The following is a 21,198-nucleotide window of genomic DNA, read 5'->3' on the forward strand; positions in this document are numbered from 1 at the left end:
GATCAATAATACCAATCACCACCAATCAGCACCTCACAAAGAAAAAAATATATTTATAATAAAACCTGCGAATAAAACCAAAAAACATACAAGTGTACAAGCGACTCTATAATTCATTTTCTACATTCATTTTGTTAATGTTGGTAGCCCTGATTTTAAATCTGTCACCCGCGCTGGCGAGCGCTCACTTCGTTTACGGTCATTTTGAAGTTTGGGAATGTACCTATTTAGAGTGGATTGCATTGTTTATATGCGAAAAACACTCAAATTTTCGTTAAGTGTTGTGTTTAGTTATGTGTGAAGAATTATGTGTAATCCTATACATTTCGTGTTTCATGACTGATTTATTGAATTAGTGCAACGCAAGATGGACGAATTGTCTAGGGGTATGTCACAAACAGGAAGCACCACTGTAACTGACAAAAGTCAAGAAAATGATGGTAGGTAATTTTCTAATACACATCTTCATGTTTTTCATCTTAGTTTTCCCCTGTGCAATTATTAGTAGAATTTATAGCAAAATGTTAATAGATATTAAGGTTAATTGATGAAAATGTCCTAACGTATTTTTGAGTTTGGCGTTGATTTTGACTGTCATAGATGATGTCAAAAAACAAATCTTAAAAAATAATGTGTACATTTTGTCAGTGAACTTTTTACATATTGTGTATTTTTATAAGTAAATTCATAAATTCTTTATAATTTATATAAAAAAATCTTTATCAGTGTAACTACTGTATTGTATTTATTGTGTTGTGTTCACATACTATTAATTTGTTTAATGGTTTATGAATGTTATAGGTAAACATAACATGAAAATTGAACTTGAAAAAATATATGTAATGATTGGAGATCAGATATTTATATTTTATTTATTTATTAAACGTCACCACATACACTTCCAATAAATTAAAATCAACAAAATTGATTGTTACTCTGATTTGTAGTTGTTAAATTGTTTTAACATTATTTGGACTTCACTTTAACTTCTGCTAATAGCCAATAAAATGTCTCATGTATGTTGTAATATGACCTTCCAGACAAGGTTTAAAAATAATGAAGTCATTATATTTGAAAATGTTGTGCATTTTACACTTATGTAAGTTAACATAATATAAACATTAGAAATGTTGTGTAGAATTGTGAAAATAACATTGATATGTAAGTTATTAAGTGTTTACTGATAATATTAACTCTTGAACTTGGATAAATGGTGTCAATTGATAAACATTTGAACCTTGAAATACCACTGCCATTCCTTTTATAACAAAAATACAGTTAACATTTGCTTTAAAAATATTTATAGAATATTTTCAATGAAAAGCAACAAATCAATACTAATAATAAACATAAAGAAAAAAAAAATTATAAACCTTTAGATAGAGATTGTTAAAATAAAATAAAATTAACAACAAAATTATGTATGGTATTTCTTGATGTTAAAATCTGCACATCAAACATGACTTCTGTAATTTACCAACTTCATATTTAAGTCTAATAAATTAAAGAATCATTCCAGAAAATTTAGCTTAATTTTATTTAAATCATTATTTTTCGGTCTATCAATCAGTAAATGATAAATTTGTTCATTTCTCTGTATATTTTATGCTTATTAATGTCAATAGGCACAGCATTTGCAGATGGAGTAATGTGTGGTTCACAATTGTCATGCCAACCATGCTAGCGTTGGTAGAAACACTACGGTCATACCTCGGTGGAGGATGTGAGTGCACTTGCATGCATAAATTGAGGTGTGATTCTTGTGATATAACATAAATATTATATTTGATCAATTTATTTAAAACATATTTAGCAGATATAAATGTAAATTTTGCAAATAAAAATATTAATGTTTGTTATAAATACTAAAAAAAAGGTTGTTATTTCATTAAAACATTTTGTACGCATTGCCTTTTCCCTTTTAAAATAAAAGATGGTGGTGAAAATTGAAAAAAAAAGTCTTATCTAAAAGCAGATAATTCAATAATTTTAAAGAGAACATTACAAGTTTTGTCAAAATATGTACTAAGCTTTGTTTTTTATTGTGTCTTAAAATGTAGTTTATAGTGCTTTTGGTTATTAATTATTTTGTGTGTGATATTAATATAAAACTAGCTGTTATTAAAATTACAGCTTTATCAAAAGAGATCAAGTATAAATAACAACTGTGGGTTTTATTACAATTATTTTGAATTGAATCCTAATTTGCAAAATATCTCTATGACAAGTATATCATTATTTAGTTTTTATAATAAATCAACTAGAGATACTTATATTTATTATAAATATATATATTTAAATTCCATGTTTAATAATGTAAACTTGTATGCATATTACCAAAAAAATTACAATTAATGATATAGAATTTTCTATCACAACATATTCCTTTCTGTGGTACGCTATACTAGCACAATGGTTTGGGCATATTTAACTGAACAATTTGAGCATTGAAAATATACAATTTGGGTTAGAATTTTAGTTATAGATTTTGTAAGAAAACCAGTTATTATGAATTAAATTTCTTGGTTCATACTTTAAATGAAATATATAATGTATATGTCGTCGTCATCTAGTTGAATCTGCTATTTGATTGAATGACGAGCGCGTTCATTGGATGACGACATTTAATTGAATGACTAGGCCAAATATTGTTTTAATAAGAGTCATTCAACATCCAACCAGTTAACGGATTGTAACATAGCCCTTTGAATGCAGCGGATGTATCTATCGGCATATTGTTGAATGTCTAGCGCGTTCATTGAATGACGATAGAATCTGCTTTTTCGAAACATCCACAAGAAGCCCCGATTCGCGGAGTTTCTAATTCTGTGTAGAAAAAAAAAACACGAACCTAACCTAACCTACCCCCTTATCCAAAGCAACGACTATGCTAAATTACGTTCAGTCAAGACGTTGAATTCTCCTCTAGTCATTCAATCAAATAGCAGATTTGCAATCTGAAAAATAAGTTGACTTTACTTTCAGGACCCTTTGAATAGTTTCAAATTGTCATTGTAAATTTTTTGTCAATTTCTGCCCAAAAATTTTTTACAATAATTAAACTCTTAGTTATGTTAGGTAGTTAATAATGCCTTCATAGCATGAATTACAAAAAAATAAATATTAATCTCTAGCCATAAAATTCAGATATATTTAAGTATAGTGTATAGAATATAGATACAAAAATTTCAACATAATTAATACCTTAAAAGAAGTTAATATGGGAAGTTAACACTTACATCTACAAGATGTAATATGAAACTCATGATTATTTTTTGTAATGATCATTTACTTACTCACTTATGAATACCTGAAACCATCCTTTGAAATTTTCGTGTCATTTGGTTGTTCAATTTTCATTGAGTGTTGTGTGCCAAGAGTGCCGGGTGTTCCCTGTGTGTCGCAGAGATGACTCAGCGCCCCTGAACCATTAACGTTATAACGTCCCATAAGGTCGTCACTAACGAACGGTATTCCATGAAAAAATGTACACTCGTAATTCCTAGGTATCCTCGTATTTCCTACAAAGTAAATAGAATAACCATTTGAAAAGGACGCAATATAATGCATAGAGCAATATCAAAAGATCTTATACAAATTTCGAATTCAAATTACAAAGCATTATTACAGGATCAAAGAAAATGGTAAACGTCAGCGTCTGTTTCTTTTCGAGCGGTTTGTCGTGATAAGATAAATCTTGTTTATAGCTTACGACTTCCTTATGTGATATACAAAACATCCTTCTTTGGGATTTAAATACTGTGAACATATCCTACCGTGGAGTCGTTCACATACGTCAATGGTACATCCTTGTAAAATGTTATATCTCTAAAATTACTTATTTGTCGTTATGAATTTTTGGCATGCGTAAGCACGTATGAGCCTATAGCTTCTGAGTGTTGAAAGCTATCGGTTCCTATTCTATGCTTACTTATTTGATCACTACGTGAAGAAAACTGGTTTATCAAAACTGAGACAAAATTGCAATATTGAAAATAGTATTAAATACATATTTTCAATAACGGAACCAAACTGAAATTTATTCATTAATTATTTTTCGACGGTCATACAGGCCAATAAAATAACGGAAGTCCATGCCTTTTGTCTGGCAGGTTCATCTACGGCAGTGGTGTACGTGAGCGAGCTATGTCTGGAGTGTGAGCGAGTGCGTGCAGCTTGCGAACGACTTGGTACCGTTTTAGCGGTTCCCGGGCCCGAAGGACTGCCCATATCCCAGCCTCCGCCCACACCCCCAGCCTATCTTGTAACCACACCATTTGATGGGGACCTATTCGATGCTGCACACAAGGCAAAATACAGGTCAGTTTGCATAATAAATCACAATAAATTATAAAATTTTCATCAAGACTCCTTCCTCTTCCTCCGCTTGTGTTTGTCCAAGCACTCGAAATTACTGTTATAGAGAGGAATGGTTTGATTTTTTATTTGTTTGATTGTAACGAATTAATTCAAATATTATTGGTCTGGTTCGAAAAAAGCGTCATTAATCGAAAATCGATTAGTGAAACAGATGTATAATGCATCTGCCCCTTACCCTACTAGGGGACCCATGTCCCTTAGTAGGGTAAGGGTAAGATAAAGACTTCACTATTATGTAATTTTAGAAAAATATTAATCAGCCTTAGATCATGATTTATGGTTTTTATATGGAGCTATTAACGCTTTGACTGCTGTGCTAAAACTGATCGTTATTTGTAATTGAAAACATTGGCACACCGCACCACGCGTTAGCTTGTGATTGCAAAATTATTAATCGTCCATAATAACGTTAGAATTTCTAGATATGTCTTTCAGTTCTTTTTCAATTAAAACAAATTGCTACCAAATTAAATGTTAATTCAAGTCAAATATTCAGCCTACTAAAAATATCGACTGGTAGATCACGTCTTGTTTGAAGAACATTTCATTGTTTCAACATGAATACCAATTGATGAGATTAAATGTTTATTGTTTTAAACGGTCGCCGCACCAATCCTGGAGCCACCTTACACCTCGACTCATGTTTGCTTTGAGAAAATTAATTTTAGGTTCTACTTATCACTCTTCTGGGTTTACGGATGATTCACCTAACTTTGTTTATAAAACGTATAGTAATCACCAGCTTGTACCGTTATGTTTTCTCGAATATTTTCTTTATCATATTCCATAAAAATAATAATGATAAGTTCATGGAATTCATATTACATTGAATAAACACATCATGATTGTTTTAACAACCTGTGAAACATAAAAATAGTGGGTACCTAACTAATCAAAAGATATTTTTCATCATGCATTTAGTTACATTACAGTAGATATACAGTCTACCATTTATCGACCGATAACATTATATAATTCAAACTCTTGAGTTTATTTCACATAGCTAATTTAAAGATCATAAATTGTCTGCCATTTGAGAATATTGCTATGTATATGAATTTAGAATACAATAATAGATAACATACTTTATTATCATCTCAATAAACTATTTTAATAGAAAATTGAAATACCAAAACAGAGAGAGTAATAAGCATGTTCGATTTCAATAACAATAATGTATTCTTGGTCAAGGTGTATTTTAAATGCTCACTTACACGCAATATTTAGTCAATTAAGCCGATTAGCCTCAAATATTGTCAATTAAATACAATTACTATTTTGATCACTGGACCGTTTTACTTTTATGTGCCTGCAATAAGACGGCTTTGTTGTCTTCGATTTACGCATATTTTTCACATAAAAGTTGGTGATCTTTGTGTATTTACTGAACGTTGTAAATAAAGCGCTGCCCGCGGGGTGACGACGCGAGCACGACTCTCTGCGTAGCACGAGGGTCGCCCTTGCTACCGCACGACGCTCCTCGCTATTTTCGGCCAACATTCCTCGCGGCTGTTTTTCAATCTATCCTGAAACGCATAACGTGCGTGCTGTTCGGGCTTTGTTCGAATTAAAGTGAATCGCGTAAGGATAGTTACGGAATATACATTCATGTTAAAATATATTTGGATATATAGCGTAGTGGAGTATGCTGGATAACGTGTGCCCGTTTTATGAATGATGGAGGTGACGACTGATACGATGTTAAATACTTTCAGTGATTGTTTAGTGTGTTGTAAAAGTGTTTATGTGTACTTGCGGACTAGTGCTGACAGTATATTGTAAGGATGGGCCCTACACGATTACCTCCCACCCCCGAAGAGGATGAAACACCTCAAGAGCTTTTGACTGACGTGAAAATTCAAGAGTCTCGAACATGTGAAATGTTGGTCATATTTTCTTGTCTTAAATTTACTGATATTGTATGGTGTGATTTAAGATTTTTTGCATTATTATTTAACTATTTCGATATATATATTTATTAAAATGGGTTATTATGAATTTACGAAACGCAATTATATTTATTTGTGGGCATTCAAAATTATTGCAGACACAAGTTTAGTATTATTCAATATTTCTGTGCTCCGATCTAACCTACTTTAATATAAGCAGATAGTATACATGTATGACTACTCACATTCCGCAGAATCATATATTCTTCGTCAGAACTATTTAAATCGGCTCATGTCTGATGTGAATATGTGATCGTTGAGTACGTTTCTTCCTACCCACTGTAAATATTGGTGCTACGTCACTGAAACTTCGTCGGCGCCCGCGCCGCGGCTGCGTCACGAGATATTTTTTTATTTCTTAAAAATTGTTAGCTTCCGTCCCCTGTTGCGACTATGACTATGAGTGTTAAAAATTTAAATTAAAACATGATCTAAGTAGCCGGTATTGGAAGTTGGAACAAATGGAAAAAAGCTTCTTCCGTTTTCATTATTTATGGTCACCGCGGGTGTGTACAAGAAGAAATAAATTAAAGTTAATAAACATAAAAATTGTAAAAACTACAATTATAATTTTGCATTGATACTAATATGTTTTACTGAATAATTAATGTTGGTTGTTGTTAACTAGAATTAATAAAATATTTTATGTAGGTACATAAATTTTGTACAGCAGAGAATTTAATTACAATAATAGATCATAAGTAAATCCAAGACAGTACTAACATGATAAATTAAATTAACTCATTGTCACACAACATCAGATAACAGTTTCTTTTTATAAAATTAAAATCTATGTTACATTAGCTACTCTGCCCGAATCAGATATTATATTATTTTAATTATCTATCAATCTACTTATATCTATTTTTGTAAAAGAAAGTATGTAATTTTAATAACACCACTTATAACCTGAAAAACGGTAACTGTTTAAAATTTTAATTATGTATCCGGGCGGAACCGGGACCAGCCGCTAGTTGTATATGAAATATTGTAATAAATTAGTTTAACTTTCACCTTCAAATGTGTAATATAAGAAGTTGGGAACATTTGTATCGACGTATCGTATACCTAAACGGTATTTAGTAAAGTTGATTAGTGATATCCAAGCAACCGCGTTATCGGATCCATAAAAATTTCGCGTGATATGCATAACTAGGTATAATGCTCACAAAATAAACGTCTGGTGATATCTTTCTCATGTCAGGTGATGGATATATTATATTAGTCTTGATAATACTTTTTTAAGCAAAACAAATACGATTGGTTATTTGTTCGCAATTTGCACAACTGTAATTTAATAAACATGTTTAAAACTGTATTTATTTATTTATTTATTTTTATTTTTGTAATTAAATTTATTTAAGCACTTAAAATAACAGTAACGTAATTATATGTATAAGTTTTCTTGTGCATACCTGTAATTGGTGTATACATCACATTAATATTCGTTAGTTGTTTAGATCTAATTGTTATAATTTTTATGTGTACTCTGTTGGTATGTCTAAATAAATAAAATAAAAAATAAAATAAAATAAAACTGATGTATACGGAAACCAATGCATTATTTGTATTATTGCCAGATATTTTTAGACTATAACTGTCTTGTAGATTTGGGCGAGATTTATGTAAATATTATGGTTAAATGGGATGACTATTTTTAATTCTGTTATTTAACGTGGCGTCCTTCCGGTTCATTCAGCCCGACGGAAACAGTATGAGAATGTCACATACGTATTCGAGTGAATGAATATCAATGATTTTATGAATGAATCTTTAATTACAGTGTAAACTCTATATAACGACACTCCATTTAACGTCAAACTCCGTATAACGTCAAGATTTCTCGACTTTGGTTGGTTTATATTGTTGTCTATACAATAATACACTCCATATAGCATCACGCTCACTCTAATTAACGACCATAATAAGACATTACAACTAGGAACTAGGACTAGGAAGTACTGACTAAGTTGCCGAAATCAATGAAAATGTAGTTGTTTACATTCTTTTTTACTGACATACCCAAGATTCTCAGAAATGCAGTCGTAGAAAAGTAAAGAAAAAATTCTGCATGCCGAAGAAGATGGACGATCTGCCAAAAATTGAAGAAACCTCAATATGAAGACCTTGATCAAGCGATGATAACATGGTTTCATAGGCAATGTCAAAATAATATTCCTGTCTCGGGACCAATCATGCAATTTTCCCTTTCTCTCCATTTAACGACCACTCTCTATAACGTCGAAAAATGCACGGTCCCTTAAGTGACGTTATATAGAGTTTACACTGTATTTTTAGAAATTAATTTTACTATTTTTTCATACTTGATATTTATTTGAGCATACTTATATGTCTTATAATGAAAATTTTGAAGAATATTATTAGTGTATACTGTTATTATTTATAACTTAGACTTGAATGTAGATAGTGTACAATCGTGTCATCTTCATAATATATATTTTTTGTTTATTATTAAATAATATGAAAAATATATTATGATGCAGGGTGCTGGGTCCAACAGCGGTGCTTCAGCTCGCGGAGCGTGAGGAACCTCCGCCGGCCAACGCACGTCCTCTATATTCATTGGCCATGCGCGGAGCCGTCATATGTTTCTCGGGTTTTCGCAAAAAGGATGAACTCGTAAGGATTTTAAAATTTATTGTTGTATTATTTAATTTATCGCCTAGCGGATTTACAATGTTTGTTTTTTTTTCGACAGACGTACCTGATCACACTTATACACTATATGGGGGGCTCTATTCGCAAGGACATGTCGAGTAAGGTGACGCACCTGATTGCGGCTGCGGCGACAGGTGACAAGTATCGATACGCGTCGGGCTTCGGGCTTCCAGTGCTGGCGCGCTCGTGGGTTGACGCCTGTTGGGAGCGACGCGATGACCCCGCGTGCTTTGCCACAGATGATAGTATGATTGTAAGTTTAAATACATTATGCCAACATTATTTACATTGAAATAGTAGGTAAGGTACCAGTTATGTCTTCCTAAAATTAAAATGCAAAGTTCTACAAAAACTGCCTGGATACCTACGTAATATTCCTATTAATTAATATATTTCTTTTGGAACTGTTTTCGTATTTGGAACAATGTAAAAATGTAAATTTAGTATTAAATCTCTTTTGATTACTGTCAAAATAATTTGATTGAAATTTCCAGAAAGAGCACAAATTGAAAGTTTTCGCGGGTGCTCGCGTGTGCTTCGTGGGGTTTCCTGAAGATGAGACGCAGCACATGGCCGAAGTTCTCGCCAGCAATGGCGGTTCTTCTTGTCCTCTCGATGATCCTGATTGCACTCACGTTGTAAGTAAACTTACATATTATTTATAAATCATAATTTAAATAAAGGTTCAATACTTTTTTTTTGTAAGTAAGAATGTGTATAAAAAAAAAACAGATTTGAGATACAAAAAATACGTCAGTATCATGTAAAATTTACTCTTCGCAAAATAAGCATGCACATAGTACCCCTATCTAAGTAGTATTTAAAGATCACGATTCTTGGTAGATACAATATTATAGTAGTGGTGCTAGCTTTCCTTATTTTTTTGGTGCACTTACTAGGTTTCGTTGGTAATATTAGTGTATAGAAAATTTCTTGGCATATAAAGTATACCTGAAATTTCATTTTTCATGCTCAGATTGCATTTTTCCTACAAATACCATGACATAGTTCCTTTGTTTTTATTTCCAATAGTAGTACAGCTTTAGAGTAAAAGGAGTAGTTAAAGTAGGTTTTGCCCAAGCACTGACATCACTCCTGTCCACACGGCTTAAAGTCGACCCATTGTCTATTTTCACTGCTTTAGCAAAACCAAATGCGTGTATTTAAATATTCGCTTCATTTTCAGTTGTAACTGGCTTTTATGTTCACTTAGAGATATTTGGTGTAGCACAGTCATAACATTAGCGCAGTTTATTTACATTCATCAATTCACACCTCAAGTTCAACTCTTAATGTGTATATTTTAATGCTTCCTATCCACTTTATAACTCAAAATATGAAACTATTTTATTAAAACTCATTTTTCAATCTTTTTCTGAATCAGTTACTTAATTCGTTAGTCGCTTTTTATGTCTCAATAGTTCTGCATGATTAAGATGGAATGGCTTCATTACATCATTGCGTGGTGTGTTTCACACATGTTTCAGGTTATGGCCAATGGGGAGACTTTCGGTCGTTCGCTTGTCCTTTCACCCCATTCAAATACCCCTAACACTTCAACAAAAGCTATCCGTTCTACTCCCAATAGACCTCAAACCACTCCAAAAAGCTCTCTGTACCGTAGATTGTCGGCAAGACTATCGGGTTGCCGGTCTAGTCCTAATAAACAAAGTAATGACACGAATGAAGATGTTCTCAAAGATGAGAGGGAAAAACGTTTACAAATTGCACGAGACAGAATTAGAAATAGTAAAGGAAATAATTGTGAGAATAAAAGTTACGATGGTAACAGCAGTATTAATAATATAGATAACACGTTTATAGACGATTTACGTTTAAGCTTTAACGATAGAAATCAAAGAAATGAACAAATAGAATTACGAAAATATAAAACTAGTGACAAAGAAAATAAACACATATCCTGTTTGCATGGTACAAGAGGTCATATGAAAGATAAAAGGGAAGTTTTTAAAAATAAATCTATGAATATATTTAATATCGTAGATTGCTTAACAGAGACTGGATCTCTAAATTCTTCTCTTACCAAAAGTTTATGCGATTTAGATTATAAAGATGAAACTGGTTTTTTAATACCAACATCGGTCGAATGTAAAGCATTACAAGAGTCCACAACAACAATTTCTTCGGGAAAGAAAAGAAGTCGGAATTCAACGGATTCTAATTTTCAAGTGAGCCCGGTAGATGCAACTAATTTATCGCCAGATAAAACGGAAGAATCCACTTGGAAATCTATCAAACGACTAAAAATTAAAGATTCTTTCAAATTCAAAAATAGACCAACTATATTTAAACGCACAAAAAAAGATTCCGTAACAAAGGTACCTGGAGATATTACAGTCGAACCTGTGAGTCCAGAAAGCGTAAAACCGACTGATCCAGCTGGAGAATTTGTCGCTACAACTTCTTCCCCAATCAGGGAAGACGATGATACATCAATTTGTTCAATGAATCTCAGTAAGCAATCTGGATTTTTTGATATTTCGTTCGCATCGATCCGTAGTTCTAAAACGGTCAAATCTAAACTAAGAAGAAGTGTCAAGTCATTTACGGCTTCTTTTAGAAGTGAACGAAAAAAGAAATATGAAAAGCGTGCCGAGCGTAACACAGTTGAAGTCGATCCATCTCACTTACCCTCAGATTTAAAGAACGTTTCTACGCCAAAGAGGGATTTAGATGATATGCATTTAGACATATCTCCCGTACAAGTCGATACGGTCGACAGCACCGACATGAGAACCCCAACTATTGTAACTCGAAATTTCGACGAATTGGACGAATCCGCGATATTTAAGACACCACAAAGAGTGTGGTTGAGAACCCACCGTCATTCTATCTGCGGTAGTGCAGAATTAAGGGCGAAGAGTGCCAGCCACCTCCCAGTGAGTACAGAGTGCTTCCCCCCTCCCCCGTCCCCGTGCCAGTCCGTCTCCGATGCCCTGCGGGCCCGCGCCGTGCCGTCGCCCGCCTCGACGCCTCCCATCCGCGACGCCCGCGCCATTTCGCAATGCCATGGACTCTTGTTGCCGGTACTAACCCTCATTTAATTCAGTAATACCTACTAAATATTAGATCAGCTTGCTATTCGTTAGAAAATAGCGAACTGTCATGCCATTATATCAAAGAAATACAGTCCGCTACGCCATCCGATAACAGTATCGACATGCATGTCTATTATATTATCTATGTAGATGCTTTACAAAAAATGCCTCATTGTTAGAAATACATGGAAAGTTGTCACCGTTTTTTATGTGTTAGAGATTTTTATCCTAAATAATTGCAGGTCGTGGACGAACACAACACAGTCGTGGTGCCCGATTGTTCCCTGCGCATTCACGTAGTGAAAGCCGAATGGTTCTGGGCGTCAGTTCAAAATGAAGAAGCTCAAGACGAGAGAGATTACCTGTTTAAAGACGTAAGTTTACATTTTATTTTATTTCTTTTAACTTTTGTGAAAGAACAACTATAAAATTGTAACTTTGAAGCGAAGAGGATAAATTTTTTACTATCGATTGTATGATGACTAAAATGTACAACATGTATATGGGTTACAGTACCTGGAGGAGGTGTCGCGGCGGTCGTCGGTGGGCGGGGCGGGCGGTGCGGGCGCGGGCGCGGGCGGCGCGGGGGAGGAGGGCGCGGCGGGCGGCGCGGGCGAGCGCGGCGCGGCGGGCGGCACGCCGGCGCAGCTGCAGCGCATGCGCAAGCGCAAGCTGCGCGGCGGCGACGCGGCGCTGCACAAGCGGCGCTCCTCCGTCGGCGACGCGGTGCTGCTCAGCCTCTCGGGCAACCTGCTCGACTGCACGCCCTCGCCCGACGGCAAGCAGCTGCTCGAAGGTACCGCCCTTGCACTTGTCTTTTGAACATTTTCTTTTAACAACTGTAATCTTATTATAACAAACGTAATTTATATATTATATCATGTAATAGGAATTATAGTGGTGAATATGTTTGTGCATTTGTAGAATCAGAAGTACCAGACAATGTAGTTCGAAAGTTGATGTCGCCACGCCAGCAAGTATTTATGGAACTGTTACAGACTGAATCCAATTATGTTGGAATACTTCAAACGATAGTCACAGTGAGTATGATGTTTTTAAGACAACAAGTAATTTTTATTTAATAATATAGTACTTATTAACATTATAATATTTCCTACCAGATGTTCAAGCAACCTCTTGAAGAGATGGCTGAAGAAGACACAAACAATGGCAAGAACCAAGCTCTTCTAAATAATACTGAGCTAAAAATTATATTTGGAAACCTACCGCCTATTTATGAATTACATCAGTGAGTATTTATTTTTTTATTTCAATTGATTATTCTGTTATTATTATATAATTTTAACAAATGTTTTTTATTTCAAATATTTTGTAATTAAACTCTGTCAATTCAATATAGCAATATTATATTTTTGAATATAAAATATATTAATGTAAAATAGGGGTTCAAGTAGGCAAGATAGGTAAAAAATATTAAGCGTTTACACTTTTTTTAGACGTATGTTGGAAGAGCTTCGTTGGTCGCAATCCCACTGGAGTGAGGAAGTGAGCATCGGTAGACTAGTGCTCAAGTACACTCCTGACATGGTGAAAGCCTACCCGCCATTTGTTAACTTTTTTGAAAACACCAAGGAAATGCTTCAACAATGTGACCGTGAGAATCCTAGGTAAATTTTATACAAAACTGAATGCTATTTAATAAAATGTATTTATAAAAATGAAAAATTAAAACAATATTATTATTTCAGATTTCATGCATTCCTGAAAATTTGCCAAACAAAGCCAGAATGTGGACGGCAAAGCTTACAGGAACTTTTAATTCGACCTGTTCAGCGACTACCTAGTATTAGCTTACTGCTGGATGGTAAGTGACGAAGCGAAGAAGACGTTACGCGTTATTTACTTGCAATTAATGAAATCATTATTTATACCACTGACAAATACTTGATCAATGCAATATTATAAGGTATTTTTCGTATTTCATATAGAAATGTATTTTTCATTTGGATTGTATTAAGGTAAATTTTTGGTCCTTGCTTCGTATTTAGTAATTTTTATCATCTGAATTGATGGTCTCGAAATTCATCCTAGATCCAGCTACAATAAATCAAAAAGCAATCTTGTTCCCAAATCTTGTTGAATTTAAAACTTTCTCTGCAGACATATTAAAGCACACGCACAAGAGCAACCCGGACCACGGCGCGCTGGTGTCGGCGCTGGCCGGCCTGCGCGAGGTCATGTCGCACATCAACGAGGACAAGCGCAAGACTGAGGGCCAGCTGCAGATGTTCGACATTTATAACGACATCGATCAGTGTCCGGTACTTAACAGCTTTTTTTTTTTAATAAAATTCTCAAACGCAATGCTGCCTCTAATTTTTGTTATCGAGGATAAACATGTTTTGCGTATTAAAATTAAAAAAAAAATGTATACTTAAACCAAACTTATGTCGAAATTAGTAAATGCCCAAAGGTTTGTTATGTATTGGGAAATGTGGAAATATATCTCTTAATTACACGGTAAAGTAATAATATTGCTTTTCAGTGAAAGGTTGGCAGTATTTGTATGGATTGTAACCATTTTCAGGCTCATCTAGTATCGTCACATCGATCCTTCGTGTCTCGATGCGAAGTCGTCGAATTATCCAAAGAACTCTCGGGCAGAGGGGACCACCTTGTACTGTTCCTTTTTACGGACACCATGGAAGTTTGCAAGAAAAGATCTAAGGTATTAAATAAAAATCTAATTATTTTATTTTAGATTTTAGAGATTTCCACATGTTTAAATATTGAGACCATAAAATATGTTTTTAATTGTTTATTAATTTACTATTTTTTACTTCGTGCATGCTTTTTTTAGCACACCATTAAAAACCATATTATTGTATGTTATTCCTTTAACATATTCAACCTGTAAGTTTACAAAGTCTTCTTGACTGTTTGTACTGAATTATAAAATGTCTCTTTTTATATAATAGGCTTTCAACAGTAAAAGTCCAACAAACGGCACGGGCACAATGAGGATAGGTTCCAGCAAACCGTACCGTCACATATCGCTCATGCCACTTAGCACCGTAAAGCGGGTCGTCGATATAAGGGAGGCTGAAGGTAATATAAATATTAGTTTTTTTTTTGTATCGGAAGCCTTGCTTAAAGGATGCATCGCAAAATATATTTCCAATCATAGTGAAAAAGACGAGTGTGACAATGTTTTAAATATTCATTGTTTTTCGCTAGATTGTCACAACGTATTTGCGTTGATGTGTCGAAGCAATCAAGAACTAAAGGAGAAGCTATACTCGTTCATGATAACAGACGAGGCTGTGGATAAAGGACACTTTCTTCGACAGCTTTGCCGGCAAATGGCTAATACTGTCTGTAAAGCTGATGCTGTAAGTATACATTTTTTTAATGACTTAGCTATAGTACTAAAAAAATATAATGATTAGATTTATAAATATTTTTTTTATTTATATAGATGATTAAGTTATTTTTTATTACTTACTTATAAATAAGTTTTATAGAAAGTGTAAAACAAATATTAGATATAGGTATGCTGTTTTTGATTGTTTATTACAATAGTGTAAATAACTAGTTGTATTCAATGTGTGTAGGACAAGTTTCTAGCGTGCCTCGAGTCTCACCAGCTAGACATCGATACTAGCGACCTTGCACTAAGTACTCTCTCCAAAGTCTCCAAGTTCGCAGCTCGCACTAGAATAAAGGTATTGTTTTAACATCACCATTTTGTACATATTTTAACATAAAAAGAGCGTGTGTGCCGAGCACGTGTGTCAGAAGTGAAACTTCTTTGACAAGATTCAAAGATACCAAAATCGTCGCCTTACACCGTGATGTGACGGTATTGCCATGACGCGACCTTGAAATATTACTCTCAACGCGCCTAAAGAAGTTTCACTTCAAAAAGTTCAGGGTAATTTTCGAAATTCAAAAATATTTTAAAAGCTTTATTTTTTTAAGTATGACCGTCGCACTCCATTGCGAGCATGAATAGTTTATAGACGTGTTAGCTCAGCTTTTGTGTCTAGACAAGTAACTTAGTAACGGTAGGTAAGTGATGTCCAAAAGCTGGCTATTTTTTAGTATCGTAACTAAAGCATGTATATGTATAAATAGTATCCACTATCCACTAAATGGTGTTTTCACTTGTATTCTCAAAGGTGCGTCATAAATTCATATATATTACATTAAATAAGGAGGAGGGCTTATGTATTACATATATCAATGGGAACATAAAAATACTCTTTTTTGATCTTTAATTGACACGCCACATTTTTGTATATGGGAGAAGTGGGAAATTAATAGAGAACAGTTAACAAAGTAAATATGTAAGATAAACTATACACAAGTCTTGCACAAAGTAGCTACTCTATATAATTGTATGTTTGTAATTTATTCTTACTATCTTATCAATATTGTACATATTCCTTGATTGCTATCGTTATCCTTAACAATAAAACGTTATAGGAAGTAAATAGTAATAAACTATTATCATGGCCTAGTTTATTATTGTTTTCTTGTCTGTTAATTTATATCTCCAGTATTTTCTCAAGTTTTCTTTATCCTTTTCCTTGGACTTTCAATTCAATTTTACCCAGTTAAATCATAAGGCGATTAACACACGGTGCCGCGTGCCGCCGCGGTTGGCGGTGAAGCGGTTCTCAAGTTGCATTGGCTTCTATTAAATCCGTTGATACCAAACACACATACACCGCCCGACCGCGCGGTCGAACGGTCCGTTCCTCGTAGGGATTCACTGCCTACCGCCGCGGTGCGCGGTGCCGTGTGTGAATCGCCTAAGTATTATAATAATAATAATATTGTACATAAAAGACGATGGCCATGATGATTGAATAGTTAAAAAAGTCCTAATTAGAGATTTAGAATTTAACAATAACAAATAGTCACAGTATGTTAATATTATAATCTGCGATATCCGAATTTTTGGTGCTAAATTAAATAAATAAAAATAATTATGAATGACTCTCTTTTTGCGATCGAGATTCTGATTATATTCGTAACTTGTATGTCTCGCTATCCTATAGTAGTATTTCATACCAGCGTGTAACATGAACGCTGGAAAGCATTGAGCGGAGCTAAGGAAAAGTATATTTGATAAGTTGGAAGTATTGGAGTGTGTTGTCGAGTGGAGTGGGTGGTGTGAGTTGCGCGTTGTGTTGTAGCTGGAGGCGCTGGCGGGGCTGGGCGGCTGGCTGCGCGCGGCGCCGTCGGCCGCGCTCCTTGACACTTGGGTATTGCGCGCTCACTTACTACCACAGGTCTGACGCCTCGCGACACCTTCACTAATCGCATCCGATACGTGCGCTTCGCCCGACTCGCTCTGCGCTACTCGGTCACCCTCTTGTTACTAATTCAGCTGTTGTGTCGACTCATTTAAACGCTTGGGATGCACTCTCTCGGTTGAACGCGGTGGCACGCTTTGGGACGGAGTGTTGCCTGAGTCTATTTTTGTGTACGATCGTAGTTGTTGCGTTGGTATCATTTTTCATTTTAAACCTGGGATCCATGCGGATGCAAATATCATTATCACACTCGAAACCTGTTTGCATTCAGATGCGAAATGTCATTTCCTTGCGACCGAACTAAACTCGGTTCAAATTTCGTAATTTTAACTAAAAAATAGAAAATATTGCGTTCACGTACTTTATGCTTTCTTTTGTAATATTTCGGATGTATCTGTAACATGTTTGTGAGCGTGCTATACCCCTCGTTTTGAAGCTACCTATATTGTGATCATTTACAAAACTACTAATAACTCTTATTATGTTAACATCGCATTATCATTTTGTATGCTAGTAAGATGTGTGTAAACATTTGGGTAATAATTACTAAGTTAATGGGTTTTGTGATATTTATCGAAATACAGTGATATTAAATATAAAATATATATTGTAGATACTTCATTACAGGTTATTGGTAACTAATAAAATTCATTATATTACAATATTGATTTTTTTTTGTAATTAGTATCATGGTTATCATTAGTAAATTGACGTATGGTTTTGGGCTATAAATTGTGTTATAACTAACAAACGCTTAACCGACACCGTACTATTTCATTAAGTAATATTGTGTATCATTATCAGGTGGAGCGCGCGTTGTCGTTCAACAAGACGCCGTCAAAGCTGAAGCGCGCGATGTCGTCGATAATATCCCCGTTCGGATCCACTTCGAGCCTCACGCCCGCGTCGCAGCAACTAGCGCAAATGAGGCTTGCGAGTTGCAATAATATTAATGTAAGTTTGTCTTATGTATGAAATCATTGTTTTTAATTTTTAAATAGGTATAATGTGTGTTGTACTTTCGCTTAGATCGTGTTTGTTTTTTTAACAAGTGGCTTCTGTGTTGATAAAGGTATAGATTAGATTTATAATCAAAGAACACCTTAAAAGATTTGTTTTAGAATACCTACACAATATAATGGTCTGATTTGTATTACCCTCAACTATAATAGGATATGAATAAAATAAAACAAAAAAAAAATAAGAATCAATAAATTTATTTCTCAGTAATATGTGTCCACGTTTATAAACAAACAGTGATCCTATATTAAAACAATCTATATTATACAGAAGTTATAATACATTGTTTACAAATTTAACTGTGTATAAAAATCTAGAAAAGGATTTAATCATAGTAATGATATTGAGCCCTCGTTCTACATGTATGTTATATTCTGTTGTAGGAGATGGGTGGCAGCGGCGGCGGCGGTGAGGGCGGCGAGGTGCTGGTGGCGCCGCTGTCGGTGCAGCCCACGCGCAAGGCGACCGCCGGCGCCGCCGCCGCGCTGCGCCGCTTCTGACGCGCGCGCACCCGCCCCTCGCGGGAACACTAGCAGTACCGCTAGCAGTACCACTAGCAGTACACGCTGTACTAGCGGGACACTATGAACATACGAGATTTGTGCACGGATATCGTGGTTACATTGCGGAGTTCGGATTCCCGAGCGTTTTACCAGCGGGACGATAGTCGGAAGTATAAAGAATTTTGTGCTACATATATCGTGCTGTAGCGCTGTAAATCTGTGTAGTGCCGCTGGAGGGGGCTGGAGAGTCTAAACTAAGTGTACGTAGCTTTTCGTGACGTCATATTGTTCCACGCTCGTCCTATAGTGGTTGAGTGAGCGGGCGGCGGATCGTAATCCACGCGGATACTATTTATAGCGGCCATATCGCTCTAATGATGCATCAAATGTAGCTGCTTTCAATGTTAGCGTCTGCTTCATTGGGTGTATAATTCGATGTCAATGTATTCAGATGAATTCTTAGAGAGAAATTGTTCCGTATCCGTAATGTGCTAGACATTATTATTGGACAAAGTGGTGAAAACGTGATTTTCGCTCGCACTTTAGCGCCCGACCCCATCGTCGCGAATATTTCAATGCCAACAATCGCATGTCGATTTAATAGACAAGCAATTATTGTAGGAAAAATGCATCAAGCTAAATAAAATAAAAGAAAAAGTTGTATCCTAGTTCATATCAAGTTTGGAACAAAATATTATATCAAAACACTGATGGAAAATTTAAAATAACTGTTATTTAAATAAAAACAATATAAAAAACGGTGCGTTAATTTACATTTTAAATTTGTTCAGTTAATTATTTTTGTTTGTAAAGTATCTACAATGTGTCTGTTAGACAAACTCTATTGTTGTTTAGACTTTGATAAGAGTCGGAATGATCCTGTAAAATTCGTTTCTAAGACTGAATGATTTATTGTATTATAATGCACAAAATATTAATTCTAGATCGCACATTTGAACAGACTTCGATTTTTTTTATAATTATTTTTGAATGGTTATCTGATTTCGTTATACATATTTTAATTAACACAAAATGTTAGTGAATGTAGAGCCGAATTTCAATGTATCTGTGTGTGTGTGAAGTTTAATTTAGGACTGTAATTTAAAATCGGGTATTATTCCGACTCTTATGACATATCACGCGTATGTACAATTATTATGATTAAAGTAGACATGCCCTTGGGGTAGTTTTATAGGAGAAATAAATTTTAACACATATACATATATGGGTACTGGATGCTCAACTCTGTATGTTCACAATCCAGTGGGTTATGGTTCCTGAATTTTCAATTTATTGACGGGGAATCTGTATCTACCTAAAAAAATTACGTAGAGCTTATAGATGCAAATAATTGCGTGGTTTGTCCTTGGACCGGTGATGTATGTGACAACGTATTATCCCTAAAAACGTAAAGCTTTGGTTGACACTAATTCCACGTCGATACTTTTGGGACACTTAGCAATTATGTTACTTATTTAGGTGCAAAGTTCGGCGAGGCCGTGTCGGGTAAGGAGTGCCTTCGATAAAGCAGGTTTCGAATTTGTTTCGGGTTCAGTGAATCTTTTTGATAGTATTATAACATTATAAGGACTTGTAATAAGATTGCATTACGTAGATTTCCAGTGATTTTAAATCAAAAAAATTATTGAGTATGTTTAATTGATGTCTATATGGTGCGAGACAAAAATTTTAGATAATAAAGATATTTAATCAATATCCACAATCATGTTAATATATTTTATGCAAAATTTTCATTACTGTCTAATTGTGTGCAATGTTTTGATTAATGCAATATCGATTAGCCATTCGGAAGAGTTTCGTGTCAAATCAAAATATTGATATTATCCATATAGTGTTGAATAATTTGTACATATTGTGATATTTTAATTTAATCGTGTAATAGGCATGTAGGTTAGAGTAGTAATTGTATTCGGTGGACTACCTTTTCCGTCTGAAATTAATGCACAGCGTTCCTAACATTGGTTTGTTGTTAACGGAGACGGCGGAAAATAATTACGCTTACCGTAGAGACCGGATACAATACGTTGGCATCTATAACGCCAACCATTCAATGTATATAGCGTGTCTGTCCAATATTATTATTTAATAAAATCTTGCGAATGCGCCCTCGAATATTTTTACATCATTAGTTGGTGTAGGCTCAAAGGCAACTCGTGCGTCTACTGTCGCAAATGTACGCATATAACTGCATTGTACAAAGATCTATATTTATAAATATGTTTAATGATTGAAAAAAATAAAGGTTTATTTTGAATTAAGTGTTTAATTTATTTACAATACCTTTCATCTTTAACTACAACAA

The 21,198-nt window shown here is 34.6% G+C and overlaps 1 protein-coding gene across 2 annotated transcripts; it reads left to right on the forward strand.

Annotated features, from left to right (window-relative positions):
* Positions 1-150: 150 nt before the first annotated feature.
* On the forward strand, positions 151-21,150 carry pbl (epithelial cell transforming 2 pebble). 2 transcript variants are annotated; one of them, XM_089714431.1, is made up of 20 exons: positions 151-440; positions 4,113-4,320; positions 8,834-8,969; positions 9,049-9,261; positions 9,503-9,646; positions 10,496-12,055; positions 12,310-12,441; positions 12,581-12,863; positions 12,992-13,107; positions 13,189-13,316; positions 13,525-13,695; positions 13,777-13,892; positions 14,189-14,349; positions 14,616-14,756; positions 15,007-15,136; positions 15,266-15,420; positions 15,643-15,753; positions 17,233-17,328; positions 18,157-18,306; positions 18,756-21,150. In XM_089714431.1, exons 1-20 carry the CDS (start codon positions 368-370, stop codon positions 18,870-18,872), a joined length of 4,341 nt encoding a protein of 1,446 aa, XP_089570557.1. In that variant the 5' UTR covers positions 151-367; the 3' UTR covers positions 18,873-21,150. The 2 variants fall into 2 exon arrangements, with proteins under 2 accessions (XP_089570557.1, XP_089570558.1); XM_089714432.1 differs by lacking the exon at positions 10,496-12,055 and having other exon boundaries at positions 152-440.
* Positions 21,151-21,198: the final 48 nt, after the last annotated feature.

Source organism: Colias philodice, chromosome 3, assembly GCF_061535455.1.
Source record: "Colias philodice isolate Cphi_HAF_F1 chromosome 3, ilColPhil1 Martin Lab GWU primary, whole genome shotgun sequence".
Lineage (NCBI taxonomy): Eukaryota > Metazoa > Arthropoda > Insecta > Lepidoptera > Pieridae > Colias > Colias philodice.

Bases quoted from the DNA above. Each gene is read 5' to 3' on its own strand.
- pbl (XM_089714431.1), top strand. From the start codon at position 368: ATGGACGAATTGTCTAGGGGTATGTCACAAACAGGAAGCACCACTGTA. The intron at 15,421-15,642 runs GTAAGTATACAT...CAATGTGTGTAG, and splicing joins CTGTCTGTAAAGCTGATGCT to GACAAGTTTCTAGCGTGCCT. The intron at 17,329-18,156 runs GTCTGACGCCTC...TATCATTATCAG, and splicing joins GCGCTCACTTACTACCACAG to GTGGAGCGCGCGTTGTCGTT.